The following is a 27,745-nucleotide window of genomic DNA, read 5'->3' as shown; positions in this document are numbered from 1 at the left end:
GTGTCATGTAACAATGCGGAGTAACGAGCCAACATATATGTGTATATATATATATATATATATATATATATATATATATATATATATATGTATATATAACATTCGTATACTGTATATAGTACATATAATAAGTGTATACATATACATACACGTGATACATCACGTAACATAAAAAACCAGAAAGACGACATATTTCAAATTCCATTTGTTTTTCCCCTGCCAATTTTATTTTTTCCTTTTTGTCATTTATAGTTCTAGAATAAAAATAAATGGCCGAAAAGTTAGGGAAAAAATGTTATGTCAGATCTACCAATTAGAGATTCCAATTTTTGGGAAGTAGTCTAAGAAAGAAAGAAAAAAGGAAAGAGAAAAAAGATCTAATACAGAATAAACAAAAAGAGATTGGTATTCACAACGGACATAGAAATAATCTATATCCTGTCGAATAACGCTATCGATTGCGTTAGAAATGAAACTACGGAAATGATTGTGACGATTCATCAAATAACGAGAATAACGTCACTAAACTAGTTCGACCTCTTTTTCTATTTGTTATCCAAACAATTAATTTTAACGGGATTAATTTCAACATAAACGAGATAAAGAAGAATCCCCAGGAAATCTTTGGAATCGTTTCAGTTCGTTCATAGAAAGCAAGAGGATTTGATTGTCATGTTTATGTAAAATATAAATATTATACTCTCTCTTCTTCTCTTTCTTTATCTCTCCCTGTATTTTTTATCGAGCGTTTCTCTGACCGCAGGATAATATTGGATGAGATCAAAAAAGAAGAACTCTGGAAGGGAGAGAAATTGTTCGGATCATAAGTAATGAAGAAATAAAAAAAAAGGAGAGAGAGAAAAAGAAATAAAGATCGTGCTTTCGCGAATCATCGTTAGAACGTAACGACGATAGTATTTTTACAGCATTGGACCCTTTAATCTCACGCTTCAAAGAGTCGTCGTCTATCCTTCGCCTGTCCTTTCACCCGTTGCTGCATCGCTTTTGCCCTCCCTTTTTCGTCTACCAAGCTCTTCCCTTTCTCATCCCCTCACACCCCCACTATCAGCATCACCATCACTAGAACCCTCTCTCGCGGAAAAAGCACGCTTTGAATTTGGCGCCCAGACGAAAGAGTAGTCGGCAAGCGTTCGTGGGCGTGCGAATGAAAAGAAGGGTTTGAGAAGACAAAAAAAAAGAAAAAGAAAAGACAAAAAAGAAGAACGTGGAAGACACCCCTAGAGATCGACGACAAAATCTTTTCGAGTTTCGTATATCACTTTGAAATAAGAAATTGAGATTGGAAATACATGTCAATTATTTCGTGTTCTTTTCGTCAAAGAAAGAAATTCGATGAAAAGTGAAAAACACTTTTCTGTCTAATCTTTATGCATGTATATATTTATGTGTATGCATGTGTGCGTGCGTGTATGTATATAATATTTTTTATATATCTTTAGTGGACGGACAAAAAAGTATATAAGTCATATAATTATTAATTTTGCAGAGAAATACTTAAAATAATAAATATTTAAAGTGTAATATAGTAAAATAAATAAGATTTGATGTATTTGAAACGTGAAAGTTGATAGCACATGTCTCATCCGATTATATTTACAAAATATACATACTAGCATATATATAAGCAAAAGATAGAAATGTAAAATATATTAGTGTACTTATCTTATTTTTACGAAAATTTTATTTATACTTTTTTGTCCGCCCACTAGAGAAATATGTATATGTGTATAATATATTTTGTCTTTCTAAATATATATACGGTAAGTTCCTTTAAATTGAGACAGCTAAAATCTCGAAAACAACGCATTTTTGGAAAAAAAGTTTGAAACAAAAGTTTGGTTTCGGGCGGAAGGGGGCAAACATAACAATACTATTTATTTGTGATTCGACGTATGTTATCCATGTTATTTTAAAATCAACATTATTTTTTTAGTGGAAAGCTATAATTTTTGGCATCTTATTTTACTCAAGAAAAGAAAAACAAACAACTTTCGTCGGAAACATCTTTTTATCCAGACTAGTACTTTTTTATTCATAATTGCATGAGGAATTAATTCACGAAAAAAAAAAAGAAAAAATTATAAATATTTATATATAAAGATATTATATATACAACTTTATATACAAATAAAAATATATTCCATATATTTTTCTATATATAAATATTAGGTGGACCGGAAAGTAATGTTGCTTCTGCGCATGTCGATATTTGATTGTGAAAAAAAATATTTACTTGTTAAAAATTTATTCGTTTGAATTTAATTTAAGAAAGCGACATTACTTTCCGGCCCCCCTAATATAATACGTATATTCTTTATATATAATATCTTTTGTCTTTCTTTTTTCGTTTTTTTATTTTGCAAAAAAAGTCAGTTCAGTGTTCGTTAATTCAGCTCTAGGAGTTCCTGTAGAAAACACGTATCTTTTGTTCTACGTGAAAAAAAAATAACAAAGGAAAAGTCACAAAAAAAATGGGAAAAAAATTCTTTTATTTTGTTTTGCGAAGAGTTAAAATGGTTATGCAGGCGCGTAAAATTATAACAAGACAAACGCGAACGTGTATCTACTTGTCTCTTTCAGTGAAGTTTCATTTTCAAGCAACTTATTTAATTTGTTTTTTCTGTTTTTACTTTTTAAGGAGATCGTGTTAGAACGAACTGGTTATTCAAATGATCAATACTAGAATGATAAAATTCCTGTATAATCGAGAGAACTTGTTCTTCCCTTTCAAGCAAACATGTATGTATCAACGACAGTACTCGTAAACTTATTTTTCAAATTATTTCTTTAGAAATTCGTAAGCACGTGATCGAATATGCGACAGAGAGAGGGGGGGGAGGGAGGGAGGAGCTCGTGTTTCGGATTGTCGAGCTTCCAGCACGCGAGCAGCCGTGCATAAATGTTATTCGTTATCGGAGAACAAGAAAAACGATGGCTGCCAACTGCAAGAAGGTCGAAGATATAGTTTTTCTTCTTTTTCTTTCTTTTTATTTTTTTTGTCTCGTTTTCGAAGAAATGAACGTGCAATATATTATATATAGCTTTTTTTTTAAATTCTCGCTTTCTCACACGTTCGTTTACGTTCGCATATGTATATATATATATGTACGTATGTATATGTATATTACATATGTAGTTACAGATGTATAAGTTCGTACTCACCGAGCGGAAAATTGTTAGTTCGCGCATCTTTCTACGAAACAGGAAAAGGTTGATCGATCAAACGATTGTCGGTGTATAGTTAGCATAATCGACAGGGTGCATACAGAATTCCGTCTCGAGTCTTTAGATGACGATCTCATGCAATCGATACAAACAGTCTTCATCTTTGCATCTCTCTGACATTTTTAATGGTAAACATCATTTGTAAATCGTCTCGTTTGCATTCTCTTTTTTCTTCTTTTCCTTATAATCTGTTAATATAATATGTTTTATATTAAACTATTAATTTATACGTTTTATAATTTTTTTAAAGAAAGACAATAAAATATTTCTTTTGAAATCATTCTCTCATTTTATATTGTAATTTTTCATATATATATATATATATATATATATATATATATATATATATATAATATTTCTTTTGTAAAATCGTTCTTTTATTATACATCATAATTAAAGCAAGTGAAAAATGTATTTGTACATTCTTTACAGTTTTCTATAAATATATTGGATTGGCAACTAAGTGATTGCCGGATTTCAAATAAGAAGGAAACGACAAAATCCGCAATCACTTAGTTGCCAACATTTCTTTGTTATATATTTTTTTATATCTTGTTCTCTCTCTCTCTCCCTCACACACACATACACACACACACACATACACACTTTCTTTTTTCAATTTTTTTTTTGTTCTCCGTAGTGCTAAGTGTCGCAACTTTGAAGTACTATGTTTTAACGAGCACGTTTTCTTCTCATCGTGAATCATCATGCTCGCCCTTATGGCTTCTTCCAACTTCTTTGAGTAATGTATATCCTTTTTTCTACGAAGATTAAGAATACGGAGACTTAATCGTTATATGTGACCCGTATTTATTTTTAAACAGTCGTAAATTAAGTCGTATAATATTTGTGTAATATATTACTATAAAATATATTTATATAAATATATTTGTTAAATATATTTAGCTATATTTCAGATATAATTTAAAAATATGTTATTATAACAATGTTAAGTAAACATAATTTAATGAGATCATCGTAATAATTATTTCAATATTAAGAAAATTTGAAATTAAAGAAAACTTTTTGCAAAACTTTTTATTTGTTTTTTATATTTTATATAATTTATGAATATATAATTGTAATATTTGAATTAACAATTCAACGTAAATCAATCATAGTAATATTTATTTCAATGTTAAAAAAAATACGGAATTAAACAAAACAAACAAACCTTTTTATAAATTATTATATTTTAGACAATTTATAAATATATATAATTATAATATATAATATCTGTATGCAGACATTGCATTTACTAGAAATTCGAGAAAATGAAAAATTCAACAAAGTCATTGTAACATTTATTTCGATATCAAGAAAATTCGTAATTAAAAAACATTCATGCAAATTATATACGTGATATCAAAAAATATATAGAAAAATATAAATTCCCAAACAACTGATGTGATATTTTTTCATGAAACACGAAACTCGTTTTACCGTGAATCTTTCTCGTCGTCTCGTTCGATTTTTCTTTTTTCAACAACTTCGCGACATTATTTGCATCCAACCGCATCCATTGTTTTCGAACCGTATTTCATCGGCGCAATTAAATCAGGGAACGTGCAGGCGTCGCATTTAAAGCACGAAGGACTAATTACTGGGCGTTGCGGATTTTCCTTTATTCGGGGAGTGTCGACGACTACGCTCTTAGTACGGTACTTCGAATTGTTGCTTGGCGATGACGTTAGTACATTTAAATATCATAGATGTATGTACATATTTACGTATGTATGTATGCATATATATATATATATATATATATATATATATATATATATATGGTGGATGTACGTCGATTACAATTAGCTGTATTGAACAATCTTTTCTCGGCTCACTGATTTATCTCGTTCACTGCACAATGCTGCACAATTACGTTACGAGTTTAATAGATTCTTTAGCTTTCTTAGACAATTATAATAATTCATAGACGGTTGGATGGTAGAACGAACGTAAATATTTGATAATTCGATTGAATACATATTTTTATCTTACTTTAAATATGTGTACGAATTAGAATACGATAAGAGTATTTCGAATGCGTCTGTCTATCGGAAGTCTCGTTAGCCTTCGTTATAATCTATTAACGTATGCGATAAATGAAAGATTAGAAAATTTTCCTGATTTCTATTGTAATATCGTCTGATGTTTCAATTAATTTTTTAATGTATGATTAAATTTCTTTTTTTTTCCTTCTTTTTTTCGAAACTTTTAAGAAACAAATATAAAAAGTAAATATAAAAAGTAAATAATACATAATATATGTATAATATATATATATATATATATATATATATATATATATATATATGTTATAATGATTCAAAAAAGAAATATATTTATTATTAATGATATGTTACCTATATGCTTTAATTCTATTACACTAAAGCTGTCGAAGTTACATTAATGATTCAAAAAATATTGAATAATATAAAGATGTAACTCGATCGAGACACTTAACGTTTGAATAGTTTATATACGACTGCCGAAGATAATATCACCGACAACTTGGTGTAAGACATAAATTCTTTCATTAAGCTGGTGCATTGGTAAGAAAGAGACGAAGAGAAAGAGAAAGAAAGAGAGAAGAAGTATGGAAGACACCAACGTTAATAATGTGAGTGTACGTGTAGGCGTATGCCAGGGATCACGCGACCCTCGTTTACAATCAGCCCTTTTGACACACGGCCAAATGGAGCTCACGCGCCTCTGAAAGGAGTCCGCAACGAGAGAAAAAGATTCTTTCAACACTGCCTAAGCTCTAGGTGGCCCTTTTCATGAGGCCCTTTAAAGTTTAAACCGACCTGTCAGCGAAACGACTATTGACCGTATTTGCCTTTTTCTTGAATCTGGGACGAACGTGTTTAAAAAAATTTCTAGTTTTTCTTGATGGGTGCCAAAAAATGTCAAGTCTTTTTTTAACTCTCACCTTCATCGAACACATTAAATGTACAATGAAATGTATTAGTTTAACATGTAAATGTTTCTTATATATGTGCACTCTTGTCTTATTTTCGCGATCATAATTATTCTTTCCCTTTTTCTCTTGCATGTTCAATCTTTGTTCGATAAAAGCGATGAAACATATCATAAGCTATATCAAGGGAAAGCAACTAATGGTACACGATATACATATGTATGCAGACATCACACTTACCAGAATTTCAAGGAAGAAAGGAGGTTGGCTATTAACCTTCGACTAAAATAGTTTTATCTTATCGTAGCTATGAAATTCGCGTGAGCTTACTAATTTTAACGCACTTACAGTATGTTTAAGTAGAAATTGATACAATCTACGATTTCCATATTATTAAATTTTTTGCTGATAGATGGACAAACAGACAGAACCACCGAGGCATAGACTCGATTTGTATGAATCGTTACATGTTAGAGATCTCTTTCACTTGCGTTCTTCTTTCTTTTTGATTATTTTTGCTCACCGATAAGTCTCATCAAGGTCACCACTAATATGATACATTCAATGTGTGACTTATCGCGTCATCGTCGTCGTCGTCGTCGTCGTCTATCCACACACGGTGTATTGCCTCATCGTTCTTTACTGCCAAAGAGAATAACGCGTGCAAAGGACGCCTGCTTCCAGCGATGACGACATTTCGCAACTCTCTCTCCGTTCTCTCAACGGTTCGTAATCCTCTTACAATCGACTGAAAAAGAAATTTATACTCTACTCCCTCCCCCGATATTCTATAAATATTTTTTTCATTTTATTTGATAATGCATACATCATTACTTTTCATTGAATTTTGAAATATTATTTCACTAATCAATTTCAATTATCAAAATTTTCATATAAAATATATAATTATATGAATATATATATATAAATGTGTATTATATATTATACATTTTCGCAAATAATTTAATAATATGATATCACGTACATTTATTCTCTATACGATTATTAATAGCAAAATATATTTCAATTATATTTTTACGAACTATCTTTCCCAAGGTTTGTCATTTTTTAGCTTAATTCTTGTTTTCCGATGGGAGTCCAGCCGAGAAGTCGAAAATAACAACAAAACGGAGGATGTCGAAAATTCTGAGAGACAGAATATCTCTCTCGTGGTTTTCTATGAACTCATGTGATTGCTTATTTGTAGGGATTTACACCACGGTAACGTAATACATATAACATTATAGAACATGCTATATAGAGTGGTCGCATATAAGACACGGAGATACTGCTCTTCCGCATTAGAACTCGTAGAGGAATTTTAATTTTCCCGATCTGTCTATTATTTTTTCTATTCAAATAGTAATTATATCTGATCTCGATACAACGATATGATTATTCGTACATAATATACTTTTTCAATATATAGAAAGAGACAGAGTGATATAATTTAATATTTAATTTTTGTATAAGACGTGTGTGTATGTATTTTATGAATTATTTAAAATTATATAGTATTGGTAACACTTGATTTTCATTGAAACCAAATATAATTCTTATAAAAAAAAAACACGCTTGATGAAAATATTAACACGTCCCCGTGCCATGTATACCACCGGTGATGCACGTTAAACTTGATCTTCAGGCCACGTGTACCACCGGTGGTACACTCAGTCATTTTTTTCTTTAGTCAAAATATCAAATGGCCTGAACGACAAGTCAGGCAAAAATGGCTTGGCACGGAACGTGTTAACAACGAAATACATGATTAGAATCGTACTTGCAGTTAACCCATTACCTCGTAGGTTACGTACGCATATACGTAACAGGATATCGATCAATGATGATTGAAGTTAAAGTGCGATATCCGGTCACGTTGTTGATTCTTCTATTTTGTTGCTTCTTTAAATCGTCTGGAATTTTTCAAATTAGAAACGGGAACGTTTCGTAACGGAATCACGTATCACGTTGGAACGATAGTAGATAATTACAAAATGTTTCTTTTTAAATTAATATCGGCTTTTTCCTTAAAACTTCGAGTATCACACACACACATATACACACATTTTAATGTATACCTGCTATCTTGAAAAAGGGCCAATGACCCGTAGCAAAGAAACTTGGCTGCATTATATTGCGCGCGCGTTCAAGAGAGAGAGGGAGAAGGGGAGAGAGAGAGAGAGAGAGAGAGAGAGAGAGAGAGAGAGAGAGAGAGAACTCTGTCATGTAACTCAATTCAAACTCCTACGAAATCAAAGACACTTTATCCTATAGATCCCGGAACTATTCTAGTATCGAAATAAAAGAGCTATAGTGATAGTGCAATAATTGATAAGAATTTATTAATATACCATATATATTTCTTACAGTTTAATACTAATTTCACATTTTATCGAAACACAATTGAGATTCTATTCCAGAAATTTTTTCAAATTAATTGTTTCTCATTAATTATTGAACGGATATACAAGCTCGGTAAATCTGTGTGAGGGAACTTCTCCCAAGCGAATAATTTCTTCTTTTCTTTTCGTCGTCGAAGTCACAACAGTGCAATATTTATCCCCTAAGGTACCTGAACCATACATTCATTTCGAGAGTACTCTCACAAATATTGATTATTTCTCTCTACAAAGCACCCTCTAGTCTAGACGGGATCTATACTTGAATATCTCGATCAAACATAAAACATTTTCTGTGTTCTTCTTTGACATCGACTCATTGTCGAAAAGATCATCGAAGAAAATTTTTTTCTTATCATTATTTACCGTTCCAATTTAATAATAAGAGAAAGTTGATATAATATTATATATGTTTTATATTGAGAATGTACTTTGCTCGAGATGAAACGGATGTAATAAATGAACGAATATTATGTACAAGGATAAAGATTTTAAGAATAGAACTTTAAATAAATTTTTCAGAATAGAGCCGAAACATGCCGGAAGAACAAAAATCTGCTGCAATACCGCCAGAAGTCACAGCGGAAAATGGCACCGGAACTAATTCGCCGACCAAAAGTCCAGTTAGCAAAGGAAAAATGGCTTTGGCGAAAATCACTTTACTAGATGGCACCGTGAAAGATTTTTATATCGATGTAAGTGACGATAAATGAATAAAGAGAAAAATATTTTACATATCTTGATCACGTTACAGAGAAAGGCGAAGGGACAGGATCTCCTCGATATGATATGTCAAAGTATGAATTTACTCGAGAAAGATTATTTTGGCCTTATCTACGAGGACAAGGATGATTCAAGGAACTGGTTAGACCTAGATAAAAGAATTGTCAAATTTGTCAAAAGTAAGCGATCCGTGATAAAAAATATCAAAATATAATGAATTATAATGACATTTAATTGATATTTTCTATCTTTCGCAGACGAACCGTGGAAATTCAGTTTCGAAGTTAAGTTCTATCCTCCGGATCCAGCTCAGTTACAAGAAGATATTACGCGCTACCAATTATGCTTACAAATTAGAAACGATATTATTAAAGAGCGTTTACCGTGCTCTTTCGTGACCCATGCTCTTCTTGGATCTTATCTAGTTCAATCAGAAATAGGAGATTATGACCCGGAAGAACATGGAAGAACGTATTTGAAGGACTTTAAATTTGCTCCCAATCAGACACCAGAATTAGTGGAGAAAGTTATGGATCTTCACAAAACACATAAGTTCGTTTTTGATTTTTTTTCTTCTTTTTAAACAAATTTATCATTTGATTCTCATAAAAATATTTACATTTTGCAGCGAATTAAAAATGGACTTTGTTAAATATACGACGTTTAATATCTTTGCAGAGGTCAGTCTCCAGCCGAAGCAGAACTGCATTATTTAGAGAATGCAAAGAAATTAGCGATGTATGGAGTTGATTTACATCCGGCGAAAGATTCAGAAGGCGTTGATATAATGTTAGGTGTCTGTTCATCTGGTCTTCTCGTTTATCGTGATCGCTTAAGGATAAACAGGTTTGCATGGCCAAAAATTTTAAAAATTTCTTACAAAAGGCATAACTTCTTCATAAAAATACGGCCTGGTGAATTCGAACAATTTGAATCCACAATTGGTTTCAAACTTGCGAATCATAGAGCAGCTAAAAAGTTGTGGAAGGTTTGCGTAGAGCATCATACTTTCTTCAGGTAATTATTCGATACTTTTATTGCCTATACTTTTAATTTGTGTCTTTCATTATCCTCTTATATACTTGAGCATATCAACAATATATTTTTATTTATTTTTACAGGCTCATGAGTCCAGAGCCTGTAAAGAAAGTTGGATTATTACCACATTTAGGATCTCGTTTCCGATACTCTGGGAGAACGCATTATGAAACGAAAAAGACTCCTATAGATCGACAACCTCCTCAATTTGAGAGATCTCTAAGTGGTCGTCGTCTTACATCACGTAGCATGGATGGTATGATAAATTTCCTATATATTTTCTTAGTTAATATTTTATAAAAATGACAAATATTATTAAAAATAAGATGAAATATGTTAAAATAAAATAATTGTTTTATACAGCCTTAGGTGGTCCTAAACCAGTTGAAACTTACGGCTCAGAACCAAGTAAACGTCATACTATGAGTTACGAGCCTGAAATGATTCCTGATATGGAACACATTGATCAACGGCCTAGTCCTATTAAAAAGCAAAAGGAGAAGGTAACATATATATTTAATTAATTATTATTATATTTATTAATTGAATTTAGTCTATAGATATATAGTTTGTAGATTTTGCATGAGTTTATCATGCAAATTTTTAATAATTTTAATTTTACATTAACGGATACTAAAAAACAAACACTTTTAACTTCAATTTGCGGTCTACGCTTTCAAATAAACAGATTAATACAAACAGTTTATGAAGTACTATCAAGTAACACTTTTGCAATGTATTTTATATATATATGATGCTAGGAAGCGCTGTAGAACACAATTGTTTCATAGAAATTAGATAATATATAACATTAATGTGTTAATAGTTGAAGAGAATGTATAGTTGTAATATGTTAATTAATCACCATGCACCTCTACATCCATTTTAATAATCGGTTATTACATTTAGTGACAGCATGTTAGTACTGTATATCATATGTTAGACATGGATGAATGTATCAAAGCATACAGTTTTTGCATATTAAGATTTATCTAAGTTAAATACAACATTCAAATTTAATGATTTAGAAGCATTAGCATCGTTCTTATAGAAAGATTAGAAATATTATTTTATCATTACTGATTTTTTGAAACACTTATATTTTCTGTAGTATTATAAAGTGATTTTAGAGTATAAAACATATATATACGCGCAATAAACATATACATAATAACTTACTTCAAAAGAGTTATCAGATGAGTCTAATATACAGAATATAGTGCTTCAACTATAATAACTAATTCACGCAATAACTAACATCAATAGCTCACACGAAAAACAAGTGCTGGAACAACCTCTGCCAGCAGTACCAGTAGCCTGGAAGGAGAGTATGATGCAGATCGTACCAAAAAGGTATATAATTTCATTTGTTGTTTTTAAATCGCACTGTTTTATCACAATTGTAATTACACTACAGTGTGATGATTTTCTAATGTTTTCATTTCTTTTATGCATGCCGCTGATTCTCATTCACAGCTTTGCTGAAGATAATACGGCCAACGCCTCAATAACAAAATTCATAGTTACATAGGTATCTCAGTACTTTACAAGCATGGATAATTAGAAGAACATTAATATTTCTATAACATCAAAATAATTCAATATTTAAAATTTATAGATATACCATTAGCCACAATATTATGATACGTGAAACAGTTGTAACTAGAACAGCAAACTAAAAATTCTTGAGAGCGCAGACCGTAATTATTTATGGAGCATGCGATTTGTGCCGAAAAATTGTAGTGCGATATATGCTTTATTTTAGCTTTACATTATAGTTGCTTTATGCTTGTGCATGAAAAGACGTGTGATTGTATCACTTTACTTGTAGAAACCGGTCGGAGGAATTGCAGTCCTACCGCCCGGTGGTCTTTCTAAGAAGAAGAAGGATAAACAAAATGAAAACGAGAAGGAAAACCATAATGATCTGAACAATTCTAATTTAATTAATGATAATGCTCTTCTTGATAACAATGATGAGAAATCGCCCAGTAAAAAAGACTTAAAAAAAAAGGACAAGGAAACTCCAGAAAAAAAGGACAAAGAAAAGAAGGAAAAAATTAAGGTAAGTTCATTGCTTGCCGATAATTCATCTGTAACTTATTATACTTTATTTAATCAGTGTCAATATCTTAGATTTGAGAAAAAAAGTATTATGATAATAATATATTTTGATTCTAAAAAAGATCACAATATAGTTGCATCATTAATATTGATTAAATACAATATAGAACATTCTATATTGAATTTCGTTACTCATATCTATTTATCAATAAATAGTATCAAAAATTTCTTAATCTTTTATTTAAAATGTCTATTATTAAAGAGTAAGCAATTCTAAAATAAAAATAACAGTTATCACTTGATATTGCTATTACATGAAATTATCAAAATAATTTGATTTGTTTATAATTCACATACGCATGTTTGTCAATTAAAGTTTCTTTTAAAGATATGGTTGTTAGTATGTTTGTATACTAGAAATTAGTATGTTTGTATACTATTTTATATATATTTTATGTATAGATTATTTTGATAGATACAGCATGAAAGCTATTTTGTATTGCATGTTTTTGTTTATTGTGAAAGAGTCCTGTTGGTGGTTTCCTCTTCGGCAAAAAAGAAAAAGAGAAGGATAAAGAAAAGGAGAAAGATAAAGAAAAGGATAAGGAAAAAGAGAAAGACAAAGAGAAGAAAAAGGAAAAGGAGAAGGATAAAGAAAAAGAAAAGAAAAAAGAGAAGGAAAAGGAAAAGGAGAAAGAAAAACAGAAACAGAAAGAAAAGGAAAAGGAAAAACAAAAAGAAAAAGAGAAGGAAAAGCAGAAAGAAAAAGAGAAACAAAAAGAAAAGGAAAAAGAAAAAGAAAAAAGTAAACAAAAAAAGCAAAAAAAGAAAGATTTGGATGACTCGATAGAAAAACATGATATAGAATCAGATGTTTCAACGTTGGGAAAAGAAACGGAAGAAATACGCGAAAAAATAATTACGGATAAATCAAAAGATTCTGCTATGAACTCTGATCGTCCTGGTTATACAAAACAATACGATTATGAAGAAACAGAAACTTCATCTACGAGGAAACCGTTTACGCCTCATGGTTTCTCTTACGAAGACAGACCGGCATCTCCAGGTGTACGAGATCAACAATCTCCTACTGCAGCTAGTCGCAAAGCAACGGGTTTAGCATTTAATTATGCTCCAGGTGAAGAGAAAAAAGTAGTAGAATCAGTGGAGAAAAGAAAAACGAAAGACATAGATAAACTACAACAAGCTGGAATAAAAACTCCTGGGCTCAATTACGTCGAGTCGGCTGGTCTTAAAGAACAACAAAAAGCTACAACTTACAGGCTACCTAATCAAAAAGATTCTTCTCAGGTATGAAACCATATGTGTTGCATTACACCTAAAATTCTTATATTCTATTTCTTATGCCACAAAAAAGGCGATTTGTTGCTATTATTGAATAACTATTAAATAATTCCATTTTCATTCTACTTATTACAATGCAACATGCACATATATGCATTATTAATTATTAACAGAAGATCATTTAAAGATTTAATTTATATTCATTGAGGATATTCATTTTATGTCATAATATTTTCCATCGCGTACGTATAAATATTTTTAATTAAGTAAAAATATTACTTTATCATACACAAAATATGATATAGTAATATGGTAACCTACCAGAACAATAACAAAGAATTTATATTTTGTACACATAATACATGATAAATTTGTCATGTAATTTCGAATTTATATGCATGTATTGTGCATGAAATGTAATTGTGTGTGTATGTTTATATAAGCTTAAAAGTACAACAACAATCGCTGTATATTGTTCCAAATATTATAATAGTAAGTATCATAGATAGATAATTTTGCAAAATTGATAACTCTTAAGTTACATAAAATTTTTAGCACTAAAGCTAGTAGTAATTGTAACTAATATTACAATTATTCAATAAAATATATGCGTAATTTTCTTTTTTACTATTACTACTATTATTATTAAAATTTAATTTTTTCATTATAATTTAAATATTTTGCATTAAATGCTTTTAGCACTTTTAGTAAAATTGTAGTTATATGTAGGGTGAAACTCCAAATGATGATAGATCCCCACATATGACAACAACGACCGTTACTACGCGAATTACAGCAATGCATGAAGGGCTTGAAAAAAATCCAAAAGCAAGTCAGGTTTGTGATTTTTATGACTATATTTTTCTTTTTATTATAGTTGTATGCTTTTATTGTTTAGTAAATCAATTAGAATCCATAGTAAAATGTTAGTTCTATATAGGCAGAAGCATCAAACTATGGTAAAACTCCATATACTTCAGCATCTGTTATTGCACGTGCTGCAACGTTGCATGAAGATTTTGACAAAAGTTCCAATACAAGTCAGGTTTGTGATTATATTAATTTATATATTTTTTATTTTAATCTGCTTATATTGTCCGTCAAATGTATGTAGAATCCACAGTAAACTTGTAGTTCTATGTAGGCACAGGTACCAAATGACGGTAAAACCTCTTACACGTCAGCATATGTCACTGCACATACTGCAGCATTGCATGAAGATCGTGAAGAAAGTCCAAAAGCAAGTCAGGTTTGTGATCGTTATGATTTAATGTTTTCATTATAATTTCCGTGCTTTTATTGTTTGTTAAATATATGTAGAATCCATAGTAAAATTGTAGTTCTCTGTAGGCAGAGGTACCAAAAGACGGTAAAACCCCTTATACATCAGCATCTAGTACTGCACGTACCGCAGCATTGCATGAAGATTTTGAGAAAAGTTTAAAACCAACTCAGGTTTGTAATTGTCACGCTTCAATATCTTTATTGTAACTTCCGTGCTTATATCATTCGTTAAATGTATCTAGAATCCACAGTGAAATTGTAGTTTTATGTAGGAAGAGGCATCAAGTGAAGGTAAAGTTCCATACATTCCAATAACAGCTGGTATTGTACGCACTGCAACAATGCATGAAGATCTTGAGAAAGGTCAAACAGAAAGTCAGGTTTGTGATTGTCATGCTTTAATTGTTACATTATAATCTCCATCCATTTACTATTTATTAATAAATACGTGTAGAATGCTTTGTAAATCTGTAATTGTATGTAGACAAAAATGCCAGATGATAGTAAAACTCCCTATGTGACAGCTGTTACTGCACGCACTGCAACAATATTTGAAGATTCTGAAAAAAGTCGTAAAACAAATCAGGTTTGTGATCGTCGTGCTTTAATTATTGCATTATAATGTCCATGCTTTGTAAAACTACGAATTCTTTGTAAAACTACGGTTGTATATAGACAGAAGTACCAGATGATAGTAAAATCCCATACATGACAGCAGTTACTGCACGTACTGTAACAATGCATGAAGATCATGACAAAAATCAAAAAGCAAGTCAGGTTTGTTATTTTGATGGCTGACTTTATTAATCATAATCTTTTGTATCCTAATTATTTATGAAATGTATTTAGAATCATTAGTAAATTGTAGTTATATGTAGGCAGAAACACCAGATGATGGTAGAGCCCCATACATGACAGCAACAGCTGTTACTACACGAACTGCAACAATGCATGAAGATCTTGAAAAAAATCAGAAAACAAGTCAGGTTTGTAAATCATTGATATATTATAATACTCCATATGACGAAGCATAAATTATTCTTTTCTACAAATTACGAAATATCAGTATTTGCATTACAATAATTTTGAATCGTATTATACAAATCATTTAATTTATAATTGTTTTAGAATAAATTTGAGAGTATTGTATTTGAGATTATAGTATATTAGAGTATTCTATAGAATTATTACTTTTTTTTCACTTCAATGCTTTTCTTTATGTTAGATTATAATTTGCTCTTTTGCATTAGGTAGAGGAAAAGACTGTAGCATACTCAACTGCGACCAGTACAACAAGACAAGAACAAAGAGTAGTAACACAAGAAGTTCGGACTACAAGTCATGTGCTTTCGGGTGAACAGGTGAAATAAAATTTAATATCTAATAATGTATTTGTGTAAGCTTAAAAACTTTATTCAAAGCATGTAAATAATTGTGTGCACTATTTGGAATTTTTACTAACATTGTCCAATACAAAATTCATTTGTTTTTTTTATTGTATATATCTTTACGCACAATTATATATTATAACAATATAAGCGTAGTAAAAAAATTTAATTATTGAATACGTTGAGAGATACTAAACATTATCAGTCTTAGTTATTAGTTTTAGTATTTATGAAAGTGTAAAGTTTTTCATATGATTTTTTTTCCATACTAATTTCTGATCTTCAAATAAAGGGATTAACTAGTTCGTTTAAAAACAATACAATTAAAAGGTATATATTAACTTATATAGTATAGCACATGTATAATCCTTTATGTATACAGACATATATATATGACAAAATTCTAAATTATATGGGAAAGGATTATTGTTTATTTTATGCAAGAAGTTGAGCCATTTTAACAATAATTTAACTTATGTCATTTTTCATTTAATCCAATTTTTTTTGTTTTTTTTTTTTTTTTTTTGTTACATCATAATTAATTTTGGCGGCTTGGCTAACACGTTGCATGAAATAGCTGTTTTCACGAAGGCTCAGTACATCTAGTTCAAGCAGCGGAGATTCAGGTACACCAATTGATCTTGATGATGACCAACAAGCTTTCTACAATCAATATTATCAGGTAATTCACAAAATTTAGTTATAATGTTTCTATTCATCAAATGAACAAAGTATGTACGTTTTTTGTTATGTTATCAAAAAAACTAGTTTGCAAATTATTATCTTGATTAGTGTTGTTTATGTTCAGGTTTGATAACTGTTAGGTTTCTATTTTTATAGAAAAAGTAAAAATTAATAATCATATTTTTATGTAAAATACCATAAAATACCATAAAATACAATAAAATAAAGTTTTAATATTATTTTTAAAAAGACATGCATGTGTTATTTTGTGTTATTTCTAATTTAATGGAAAAATTTTATAAAGGAATTATTTGTATGAAATTATTTATTGATCATTTCTGTATAATATGAAAACATGTGTTGCTAGTGTATATCTAATATATATGTATAATAACTTAACATTGGTCGATTCTTTAACATTTATTTAATGGCAGTATTTGTACATTAATTTCATACAGGGTGATCCTGCAAATATAGTAGTAACTGAAACACACGTATATACTGGAGAGCCTGATAGTAATGTAACAACTACAACGACAGTTCCATTAGTTGCAACTGAAACAAGGAAAGTTGCTTTAGAAAGCGAAGATGGGAATTACAGTGCAACAGGTGAAATTGTTAGTTCCCAAACGATATCGAGTAAAACTCGTACTGTCGAAACAATAACAGTAAGTATAACAATTGTTACATTATAATAAGTAGATTGTTGTAATAAGTCTTTATATTTTTATATATTTAATACTCTTTTTATAGTACAAAACTGAACGGGATGGTGTAGTGGAAACACGCGTAGAACAAAAAATAACAATACAATCGGATGGTGATCCGATTGATCATGATAAAGCTTTACAGGAAGCTATTCAAGAGGCTGCTGCAACAAATCCTGATATGACAGTTGAAAAAATAGAAATCCAACAGCAGATGGCACAGTAACAACCTCTTCTAAAATAGAATCTATAATTATATGGCACTCTGTCTGAAAAGCTATGATATCTTCAAAGCAAAGATATATGAAGATACGTATTTGCATTTATTACATATTGCATACTGTTATGCATCTTTTTGATGCATGATCGTCAGACTGAATTATCGTCAATAAGCCCTTGCGTACATTCATTTAATTATGATGCCTTTCCTTAAAGGATTTGGGAAATTGCTTCTTGAAGCTTACCCAATTATATGAGTTAAAGCTTGATTGAAAATCAAGTTCGTTAGTAAAAGAAGAAGTCATTAATAAAGTTTTTTATGGAACGTAGTACCTTATACCATAAACAATCGTGTTCATGTTCAGATAATTAAAAGTGTATGTGTATGCACATACCTTGATATTTATTATACATATTACATATACATAGATATGTATGTATATAAACAAATGAATAAGCCATTAATATTTACGAAAAGAGGACAGAGTGCCCTTCAGATAAAAATTTTGATAATTTTAAATATTGATTTAAAAAAAAAATCTATGTCGTCTATTCATAATTTTCATATGTGAAAAAAGATAGCTTTTACAAAATGATATTACTAATTTCAAAAGTGTATAAAGTCACTAATTCTGCTATTAATGCATTGTCATACTTTTGACCTCTATATCGTTTGATTAATCCTTGAGCATGGTCTATACAGATAAAAATAGAACAGACTAGTTTCATTCAAGTGTTTGAACAGTCTTATAATAGTATTACATAATTACTTACAAGATATACAATTTTTTATTATTCCATGCATACAAGGTTTGCTCACTAATATTCTGTAAAATTTGTAAGTGATAAGTAATAAATACACATGTAATATCCATTCAACTGCTTAAATGCAAATGAAATTAGCTTAATTGCTATGTATGTTCGTGTGTGTCACAACTGAAACAAGGAAGGTTGCTTTAGAAAATGAGGATGGGAATTACAGTACAACAGAATGAAATTGTTAGTTCCCAAACGATATCGAGTAAAACTCGTTCGGTCGAAATAATAACAGTAAGTATAAGAATATGTCCTAGTTGTTCAGCGATTTATACATATATCTGTGTATTATTATGCTGTACTACGAGGACAATTGAAATCTTCAAAGTTTCCAACTCTATAATGTTAGTGTTAAGCAATATACAAAACAAAGAAAGTATATTATTAGAAGTGCTAATTAATTTTCATTTAATAATGTCGTTGGTGCATGAAAGACACCACAGTTTTGGAAACTGTGCAGATTTCCACATTCTACTTTAAAAGATATAATAATTACTAAAATATTAATAGAGATTAATAGATTATTATATAAATAAACACCAACAGCAATGATGCATTGGTCAGCGTATATGTCTAAATTTAGCTATAGCTTATGTAGTTTTAGAACTACATTTCAGAAGATGATTCATTTTCTCATCTCATATTTTAGAATTTTAATAACTGCAATTTTATTGTACAACTAAGTACTGAAATTAAAGGAGACAATGTTTCTCTCTTCTGACGTTTATGTAATTTTCAATTTAAACTCTTTCTTGAATTTATCACAATTTTGCATATATACTGATATTTATAACAGATATATATACTATATATATGAGATATGGTATATAAGGATATGCATATCAATGGATAGTTGATCTTTTTACATATAGTTTTCTTTCTAATACTACAGACTTTAATAAATTAGAGATTTATTGATTTAAGAATAATTTAGAGATAATATATATGGTATAAATACTTTATTGCTATTAGTTAATATGTATCTTGCACAAATGATACAATGTTACAAGCATTATATGATTATTGCTTATAAAGATTTTTCAATTTTTTATTTTTATACTTTTACAGGCTTATAAAGAAATATATATTCTAATTTTTATGTACATACCATGAGAAAATACTTTTAAAGATTTTTAATTTTGCTTTATGTTATATTTAACGGTTATTTTTATTTTATACTTTTATTATAGATGTGCATATTCATTCTTCAAAATATGATTGACAAACAACAGATTTTATGCTACGTTGTCTTTGGAAATATTTCAGTCAAACTATACACTTAAAAAGAGAATATTTCGTTTTGAATAATATAATATATCAATTTTAATTATCTATAAAGATATTTATTTTTGTTTCATTTATTATCAAATAAAAATGCTTTAATTATAAGAATATCTGCTATTATTTTTTAAGGAAAATCCTAGAAATTGTTTGCATTAGCATTAATTACGAAATTAAAATATGCTTTGTAACTACAAATGTATTGTATTATGTACTTTCGCAGCATTAACATTGCATTTATCGAAAGCACATAATCATAATCTGTTTGAATATTTTATGAATACTTCATGACATGAAATTTTAAAATAACGGATAAATTGTGTTATATTTTTAAAAATCTTGAAATTATTTGAAAATAGTAATATAAAGTTCTTTGAGAGTTTAGTATATATATAACATATATATAGTATATATATATATACATATAACAAATTTTAAACGATTTGCATTGTTTTATTTTCAGATTTCATAAAAATGTCATTTTGTACTGTGTCTAACATTCCATGCTTGTAGTAACTAATAATTGTGTATCATAAAAAATGTATCATTTGAATATTATTTATTTAGAACTTCTTAAAAGATTATTATATTTATATATTATTTCAGCTTAGAAATAGTATGAGCTTTTGTGTCAGTGTTATAGTCTAGCATTAATTACTTTTATGATATTAAATAAAAAGGCAAAAACTAAATTATTATACTTGTGTAATATTTGAAGTACCATTGACTCTTGTATTGTTCAGTTGGATTTAAATTATCATAAAACGAATTTTAAAGATTATGTATGGATTTTCAAGCAGCGTACAAATGTAGTATATAAGTTTACATTCTGATATTTTTATTGTTCATTTATTTCAAGTGTATTTATATTACTACAGATTGAATACATATAAAAGTGTTATATCTTTCTTGAAATGAACCAATATCTACATACTTGTAGTTATCTATTTCTTATTTTTTTACACCTTATCCATACTACACTTTTATTCATACGGTATTGTTCACAAGTAGGTTTAAGTGAAAATATCAAGTTATATAAATGAGTACTGATAGATCAAATGTAGTGCTAGTGCTAAAATGTATAAAAGTATTATTGTGTAATTGATAAGAAATTATTAGTTTTTTATACAATCTATCATTTTTATTTTTATACGAATGTAAAGTTGTTAAAAAATTCCAATATATAGATAATAGGTAACAAAATATATTTGACATTAATAATTATTTTTGCCAATATTTATCAGATTGATGGTAATATGATTGATTTTCGTTCAGTGAATTTACTCTACGTTTCTTTTTTGTTAGTTGTATCCCTCCAAAATGGTCTTGGTGTTATATGATTATCTTTTAGACTGTTTATACCAGCAGCTAATAAAGAAGTGTTATTATTAAACCAATAATAATTTATCTTTACCTGATATTAGTAATATTTTTACCCGTTTTCCACGATGGAAAACTCTGAGGCTGTAATTCACCCATAGCAGATATAACTGCTATAGATAGTTTAGGTCCAGGATGTTGAAATATTGCTCTAGATACAGATTTCTTAAATGCAGGAGGCAAGTTCAGAGAATCTATGATTATGAAAATATATATAATATTTTTAAATATTTGCTATGATACAAATAGTTAATACTTAAATAAACAAACATACTTGCAATGTCATCTGTTAGTGGTACTGTTATCTTTTTAATAGATTGTTTAAAACGTTTCTCTTTAAAAGTTTGTAAAAATTTGCGACAAATATCAGAAATATTTTTTCCATCTAAATTTACTATATATAAAAAACAAAAAGTTATATTAACTACTATATTTACTAACAAATATAAAAACCATGCAATGAACCAACCCAATGTGTTACTGTTAGCAATGAGACTTTCTTTATATCTGTGTTTTTGAACAACTGGATTACCATTCATATATAATTCTCTGAGTGAAATTAATGTACTTATTGTTTGAGTTAAATCTTCAATATCTTCAAGTAAATTATTTTTTGCTTCCAAAATTTCCAATTCATTAAAATTTTCTATATCATTTAAAGTCGTCATTTTATTATTTGATATGTTAAGCTTTTTTAAACATTTCTGCAATATATTATCACATAATATGCACAATATTAACACATAAATTTCTATGAATCAATTATAATGTAATATGTAAAATTATTTTGAAACAACTTACAGATAATGTTATAACACTGCGCGGCTCAAAGCATAATGTTTCACCTATAGTTAAGAATTGATTTTCTACATGTAGCTCTATTAAATTTTCGGCATTTTCTAATCCCTCAATTACACTAATGCAATTATATCCTACATAAAATTTGCGCAAATTCTGTAGACAATCTAAATTTTCTAACTTCTTTATTTTGTTATGTTGCATATATAAATGTGTTAAATTTGTCGCAAAGTGTAAATTTTCTATACGTGATATATTATTATCTTGAAGATATATCACTTTTAAATTTTTACATACCGCAAAATTACCCTATAATAAGATTATATGTTTAATATGAAAATTGAACGGTCGCATAATTTTTGTAAAAATTAATTTACAATTTCATTGATAAACATTCCATTCATGTACAAGTGCGTTAATTTCCATAATTCTTGCTTTTTATTTGACTTATTAAGAGATTTTGATCGAACTTGAGCATACTTTTTTTCGATAAATTTTGATGTTAATTTCACCATAATTATCAATTTCTGTTTCTTAAATTATTTGAAAGATTGAAAACCATTCAAGAAGGTATTAACCTTTGAAATATAAAGTTAAGTTTCATCGATTAAACAAGCGTTACGTTGATCGCCAAAAATCATATAGTAAAACGGACCAATCATAAGTTTTATAAAGTTCATAATCATGATCAAAAGCATGTTTTATTAATAAATTAATAGTATTCCATATTTCCAAAATCTTAAACGTTTTCATTAACATTATAAACACAAATTTATATTATTATTATATTTATATGATAATCAGTATTACTGTCATATTACTACATAATAGTGTGTGTATGTATATATATATTGTATAAGGTTACTAAAATAGTGCGTACATATATATATATATATGTTTTATTGTATAAGGTTAGAAGAGGAAAAGGAAGGACGTCATTTGCTTCGAAAGCATCAGTGAAGTATTATATGCTTGTTCTACTCTTACAATGTTTTGAAATATATTCTTTGTATTATTGATATAATATAAAAATTTATGTATATATAAAATTGACAATAAAAAAATATATTTAGTTAATTTACAACGAAAAATGGAGAGATTATTTGGAACGTATGTGCATACTACATACCGAGCGGCTTAAACTACGCATCTAACCTGCGTATTTGTTTTTACAGTAAATGTAACTCATATCAGTACAAATCTGTTTTTAATAATATTAATACAAGAAATATGGATGTAGATTTGTTAAGACCAGGAACGGTTCCTATTTCACCAGATACAATTCTTTGGTTTGAATTTTTATTAAATCCGTCTTTACTACAGAAACATTTATCAAAGCCCAATCCAGGTAAACATAGATTAATTAGATATAAACTAAAGAAATAGAAATATTTAATGATCATTCATTAATCGAATTCTTTTTACTATATCTCATAGACCCATCATCTACTGATTTGATAATTAAATTTATAACAATTAATTCTGATCAAAAGGAGAGTGATACAAAATCGACAGATGTAGAAGTAAATGAAACAAAATCTAGCATGACAAAATGGTCACATAAAAATCTTGCATTAAAGATTCTTTCTTTGAAAGTAGCTGCGCATTTAAAATGGAATTTAGATGTATTGGAAAAGAAATTACCTTTACCAATACAAGTAACTTTATTGCAAGATTTGTTCTATATAACAACAGATGCTATTGTTGAAATACCTGCAATTCCTGATTTTTCTATACATAATGTTTCTGATCAAGCACTGTTCACGATTGTCTTATATCACAGGTGGCATATAAGAGCAATAATTTATAGAGCTCTGCATAATAAGCAATCTAAACAGCAATTTCTTCATATGTAAGACTTTAAAATTTTCAAATAATATTAGTATATCTTAGTAAATATATATTAGTGTATTTATTGTTATTATATGAACATTTTTTTCTTTATTTAGACCAGGTATTCAGGAATCTACTTACGTACCATCAGGTATGGTGGATGAGATTATTAGAAAATTAGAAACACATATACCGAATAGTGTTAATACTTTAAATGCAGTCTTACAATCAACGGATTTAAAATTGAAAGCACTCTCTTTTGATACTTTTCAAATGCTTACCGAAGATAGTACAGAAATTAAACAAAATTGGGAAAATATGTATTCTATCAATATTGAAGAAGTTAAATGTCAGGTATCATATTCAGATAAACATAAAAGTAATTTGTTAAAAAATTATGATGTGATATATTACTTTTCAACTATTTTTTAGATACATTATGATTTGGCTGTATTTCATTTATTAAGAGAAGAATATCAAGAAGCAAAGAACCACGTTGGTCAAGCAAAAGAAATATTTTACAAATTTGATACCTCAGATTCATTGATATATTGCAAGATACAAAAGGAATTCTTAGATGGATGTTGTTTAGCTTGTGAAGTACCTATAGATGGTATTATGTCTACTCTATCGCAACAGTTACAGTCTTCTATCAAAGATCAATATGTAGTATGTATACATTATTAATAATTGGAATCATATAATGTTTCTGTGATATAATATGAAAATCATATTTTAGAATATATTGCAAATTTTGCAAACTGATAATATTTCAAGAGATATACCAAAAGTCTATAGGGATAATTTAGAATTAGATATTCAAGGAGGATCTGTAAATAGAAAACTTGTAGTAGCTCGTGATTTATTATTACAAATTCAATGTTTGAATTTAGTTCGTAATATACTCAATGAAAGTGTTATTCTTGGAGATTATGTTTCTGAAATACAATCAGCTGGTACTAAAGGACTTGATGTGCTTTTCTGGGTAAGCAAGATTTTAAACAATTAATATTTAAAAATAAATATTTAAATCAAAGTTATTAATTATATTTTTTACAAAATTATTTTATAGGCTCTTGATAGTGTTCTGGAAAAAGCAACTCTAGTAGACAAAAAATACATCTCTCGTTATTTACTTTATCTTGTAAATACAAGTAATTTAGAAGGATTGGCATCTAAATTACTTAATGATCCTGCTTATACAGCACTTTTCAATGAAAGGGAATTACATGAAATAGAAAAAAAGGCATCTATTGAAGAAATGGAATTACCAAATTTATTATTAAATAATGACTGGGGCATTACACCTATGAGATCTGCATGTAAATATTTAGCATATAAATTTATAGGCAAATGTTATAAATATTCATAAAAAATAATGTAAATTTAATTTATAGATAATACAGGGATAGAAGTATTTGAATTAGAACAAAAACTCATACAATCTTATGATAGTCAAGAAATTCATGAGACTTTACTACTTTTGGATAGCAAACTTCGTATGAAGCCATTATGGCATATAAACAATTATTGGGAATTACCTATACCATTACAAAGTGTTGTTATGTCTCTTCCTCGAGGATTTCTTCAAGACTACTCATATGTTCTTTTGGCTAAAAGCAGAGAATTAGTAATATCTAAAGACTTTGAAGGAGCTATTGAATTATTACTTGTTTTAGAGAAGGAAGTACAACAGCATTCACAGAGTGGAAATACATTAATTTATAAATTATCTAAGTTAATAAATTGGGAGTCATTACTTGTTGATATATGGAGATGTCTCCATGCTTGGCCAGCAACAAACATATGTAAGTATAAATTGAAAAAAATAATTTAAATCCTCAATGGAATTAACTGTAATAACACGAATTGTTTCATTTTAGGTAATATATCAAATTTAGTTGCAAGAAGTAAACAGTGTCTTGGTTCATTGCAAGCAACTGATCAAGTTATTCCAAGACAAGAAATAATTGAATATTGTACTGTTTTTCTATTAAATATGGCCGAATGGGATTATCTTACAAGTTTAGAAAAACGATGGAGTTATACAGAATTTGCAGCTGCTATTAGTAGTGTTTGTCAAGATATTGTTAAATATAAAGGGACACGGAAATTTCCTAGAGAAGCATGGGATATGAGTAAATATTTCGTCATTAACTAATTTAAATTACTATATTTTACTTGTTTTTTTTATGAAAATATAAATAATCTTCATAATAAATAAGTTTTGACAGCTTTTGGAGCACCTAGAGACCAGCCACAAAAACGAAGCAGTAGTGGTAATAGTGGTACTACTACTGGAAGTGCATCAAGAGATGCCAGTGCTAGTATAATAGGGACCTTAAATAGACTACGTGAACCAATGGTTCTTACTGTTGTTATTTCTCTCCTAGCACGTTTACGTAATGTATTACGCGATGAATCTAGTTTAGAATTGCATACACAATATCTTACTCTCTGGCCAGCAGGAGTATTAAAGTAAATATTACATTCCTTAATTCTATTTAACATTATAAATATGTATTAATAATGTATATACAATTTTCAGTACTAACTTTTATAATATTAGATATATTGGAGAGTTATTGTTTCAATTATTAATGCAAGCCTTAAAATATCACCCCACTAATATTCCTTGGCTAAGATTAACAGGTGATCTTAACTTTGGTAAGTATACAAATAATAGATGATGCAAAAAAGATATTTTTCTTTATTCAGATACTAATAATTAAATGTTCCAATAGTTTTAGGTTATTATGAAAGTGCAATGAAATATTACCTAGAAGCAATAATGGTTGCTAGCGATTTTTTCAGTCAACCTATACCACGTGCACAAATAGATGATCTTGTTTATAGAAGAATGATTAAATGTTGTGCTCATTTGCAATGTTATACGCAAGCAGCTATATTATGTCAATTTTTGGAAGAAGTAGATTATTCTTTGGCATTTAAAATGGCAGGAAGCGATCAAAAAAGTTGTACAACAGCAGATGCAATGGATGCATATTATCATTGCATTTGGGATACAACAATATTGGAATATCTTATTCATTTACATACTAAACGTGGTGAACATCATAGAAAGCAACTTGCTGTAAGTATTAACAATATAATAAAAATTACTTTCATTTTCTTTTCATCATTATCTTCAGATCAGCATTATTTTCAGATTAAGATCATAGGTCTGTTAGAGTTGAATTCTAATAATAATGAAGAAATCCAGAGAGAAGCAGCAAATATAAGGAAAGCAAAATTTTTAAGAGCATTAACAAAACAATATGTGTATTAAAAGAAATGTATATAAGTTGTATATTATTCTTACAATAGGAAAATAAAAATTTATAGTTTTATAATATTTCTAATCGATGATTAATATCGTGATTAATGAAGCATTAAGGTAATTGTTTTAGTTTTATCTTCGTACGTAGTATACGGACACATAACGTTTGCGTATGTATACTTTTTAGATGACTCAGAAAAAAGGACGTAACTACATGTTGACTTGATTGTACGACAGAAAAATAGGTAATCTAGGCACGTCATCTTTACTACTATCATAATTTGAGTAAATTTCGTAACGCTTATCTTTTTCTCGGTAATGCAATTATTCGAATTTCCCACCCTTCTCTCATTCGCAGACTTTGCCAATCAGCGCTTTAC

General features: G+C 28.8%; 3 protein-coding genes across 22 annotated transcripts in view; 2 read left to right on the top strand and 1 right to left on the bottom strand.

Annotated features, from left to right (window-relative positions):
• LOC124421558 (protein 4.1 homolog) overlaps positions 1–18,851 on the top strand; it is a 32,851-nt gene extending 14,000 nt beyond the window's left edge. Inside the window, exons 1-22 of one of the 15 annotated variants that reach the window (XM_046956851.1) lie at positions 6,774–6,891; positions 9,088–9,260; positions 9,320–9,467; positions 9,546–9,840; positions 9,967–10,305; positions 10,410–10,582; positions 10,690–10,829; positions 11,593–11,679; positions 12,158–12,391; positions 12,916–13,701; positions 14,425–14,532; positions 14,636–14,740; positions 14,840–14,944; positions 15,046–15,150; positions 15,252–15,359; positions 15,464–15,565; positions 15,655–15,756; positions 15,858–15,965; positions 16,230–16,340; positions 16,945–17,049; positions 17,510–17,719; positions 17,805–18,851. In XM_046956851.1, coding sequence (XP_046812807.1) covers positions 9,102–9,260; positions 9,320–9,467; positions 9,546–9,840; positions 9,967–10,305; positions 10,410–10,582; positions 10,690–10,829; positions 11,593–11,679; positions 12,158–12,391; positions 12,916–13,701; positions 14,425–14,532; positions 14,636–14,740; positions 14,840–14,944; positions 15,046–15,150; positions 15,252–15,359; positions 15,464–15,565; positions 15,655–15,756; positions 15,858–15,965; positions 16,230–16,340; positions 16,945–17,049; positions 17,510–17,719; positions 17,805–17,984 — 3,810 coding nt within the window. In that variant the 5' untranslated portion in view covers positions 6,774–6,891; positions 9,088–9,101 and the 3' untranslated portion in view covers positions 17,985–18,851. Of the gene's footprint in view, positions 1–6,773; positions 6,892–9,087; positions 9,261–9,319; positions 9,468–9,545; positions 9,841–9,966; positions 10,306–10,409; positions 10,583–10,689; positions 10,830–11,592; positions 11,680–12,157; positions 12,392–12,915; positions 13,702–14,424; positions 14,533–14,635; positions 14,741–14,839; positions 14,945–15,045; positions 15,151–15,251; positions 15,360–15,463; positions 15,566–15,654; positions 15,757–15,857; positions 15,966–16,229; positions 16,341–16,944; positions 17,050–17,509; positions 17,720–17,804 lie in introns of those variants that run through there. The other 14 variants (XM_046956848.1, XM_046956850.1, XM_046956849.1 and 11 more) reach the window with 14 other exon arrangements.
• Positions 18,852–20,907: 2,056 nt separating this feature from the next.
• LOC124421562 (protein phosphatase 1 regulatory subunit 42-like) lies at positions 20,908–23,049 on the bottom strand. Of its 5 annotated transcripts, none has more exons than XM_046956881.1 (6): positions 22,630–23,042; positions 22,256–22,561; positions 21,987–22,158; positions 21,729–21,848; positions 21,511–21,648; positions 20,908–21,442 (listed from the first exon to the last, which is right to left on the bottom strand). In XM_046956881.1, exons 1-6 carry the CDS (start codon positions 22,765–22,767, stop codon positions 21,360–21,362), a joined length of 957 nt encoding a protein of 318 aa, XP_046812837.1. In that variant the 5' UTR covers positions 22,768–23,042; the 3' UTR covers positions 20,908–21,359. The 5 variants fall into 5 exon arrangements, with proteins under 5 accessions (XP_046812837.1, XP_046812836.1, XP_046812840.1 ...); XM_046956880.1 differs by having other exon boundaries at positions 21,924–22,158; positions 22,630–23,037; XM_046956884.1 differs by lacking the exon at positions 21,729–21,848 and having other exon boundaries at positions 22,630–23,049.
• Positions 23,050–23,192: 143 nt separating this feature from the next.
• LOC124421560 (integrator complex subunit 8) lies at positions 23,193–27,440 on the top strand. 2 transcript variants are annotated; one of them, XM_046956875.1, is made up of 13 exons: positions 23,193–23,362; positions 23,428–23,600; positions 23,690–24,104; positions 24,202–24,439; positions 24,518–24,754; positions 24,825–25,070; positions 25,158–25,407; positions 25,483–25,893; positions 25,969–26,223; positions 26,311–26,563; positions 26,634–26,752; positions 26,830–27,179; positions 27,255–27,440. In XM_046956875.1, exons 1-13 carry the CDS (start codon positions 23,343–23,345, stop codon positions 27,372–27,374), a joined length of 3,087 nt encoding a protein of 1,028 aa, XP_046812831.1. In that variant the 5' UTR covers positions 23,193–23,342; the 3' UTR covers positions 27,375–27,440. The 2 variants fall into 2 exon arrangements, with proteins under 2 accessions (XP_046812831.1, XP_046812830.1); XM_046956874.1 differs by lacking the exon at positions 23,193–23,362 and having other exon boundaries at positions 26,320–26,563.
• The last annotated feature ends 305 nt before the right edge of the window (positions 27,441–27,745 follow it).

This window comes from Vespa crabro, chromosome 2 (genome assembly GCF_910589235.1).
Source record: "Vespa crabro chromosome 2, iyVesCrab1.2, whole genome shotgun sequence".
Classification (NCBI taxonomy): Eukaryota; Metazoa; Arthropoda; class Insecta; order Hymenoptera; family Vespidae; genus Vespa; species Vespa crabro.
Note: the sequence above shows the minus strand (reverse complement) of the source record. Positions and strands in the feature narration are given on the sequence as shown.

Excerpts from the sequence above, each read along its gene's own strand:
- LOC124421562 (XM_046956879.1), bottom strand. The coding sequence starts at position 22,767 with ATGGTGAAATTAACATCAAAATTTATCGAAAAAAAGTATGCTCAAGTT. Across the intron at positions 22,159-22,255 it reads GCAGTGTTATAACATTATCT|AAATGTTTAAAAAAGCTTAA; the intron begins GTAAGTTGTTTC and ends AATATATTGCAG. Across the intron at positions 21,443-21,510 it reads TTTTCCATCGTGGAAAACGG|CTGCTGGTATAAACAGTCTA; the intron begins GTAAAAATATTA and ends CTTCTTTATTAG.
- LOC124421560 (XM_046956875.1), top strand. The coding sequence starts at position 23,343 with ATGGAGAGATTATTTGGAAC. Across the intron at positions 24,105-24,201 it reads AAACAGCAATTTCTTCATAT|ACCAGGTATTCAGGAATCTA; the intron begins GTAAGACTTTAA and ends TTCTTTATTTAG. Across the intron at positions 25,408-25,482 it reads TACACCTATGAGATCTGCAT|ATAATACAGGGATAGAAGTA; the intron begins GTAAATATTTAG and ends TTTAATTTATAG.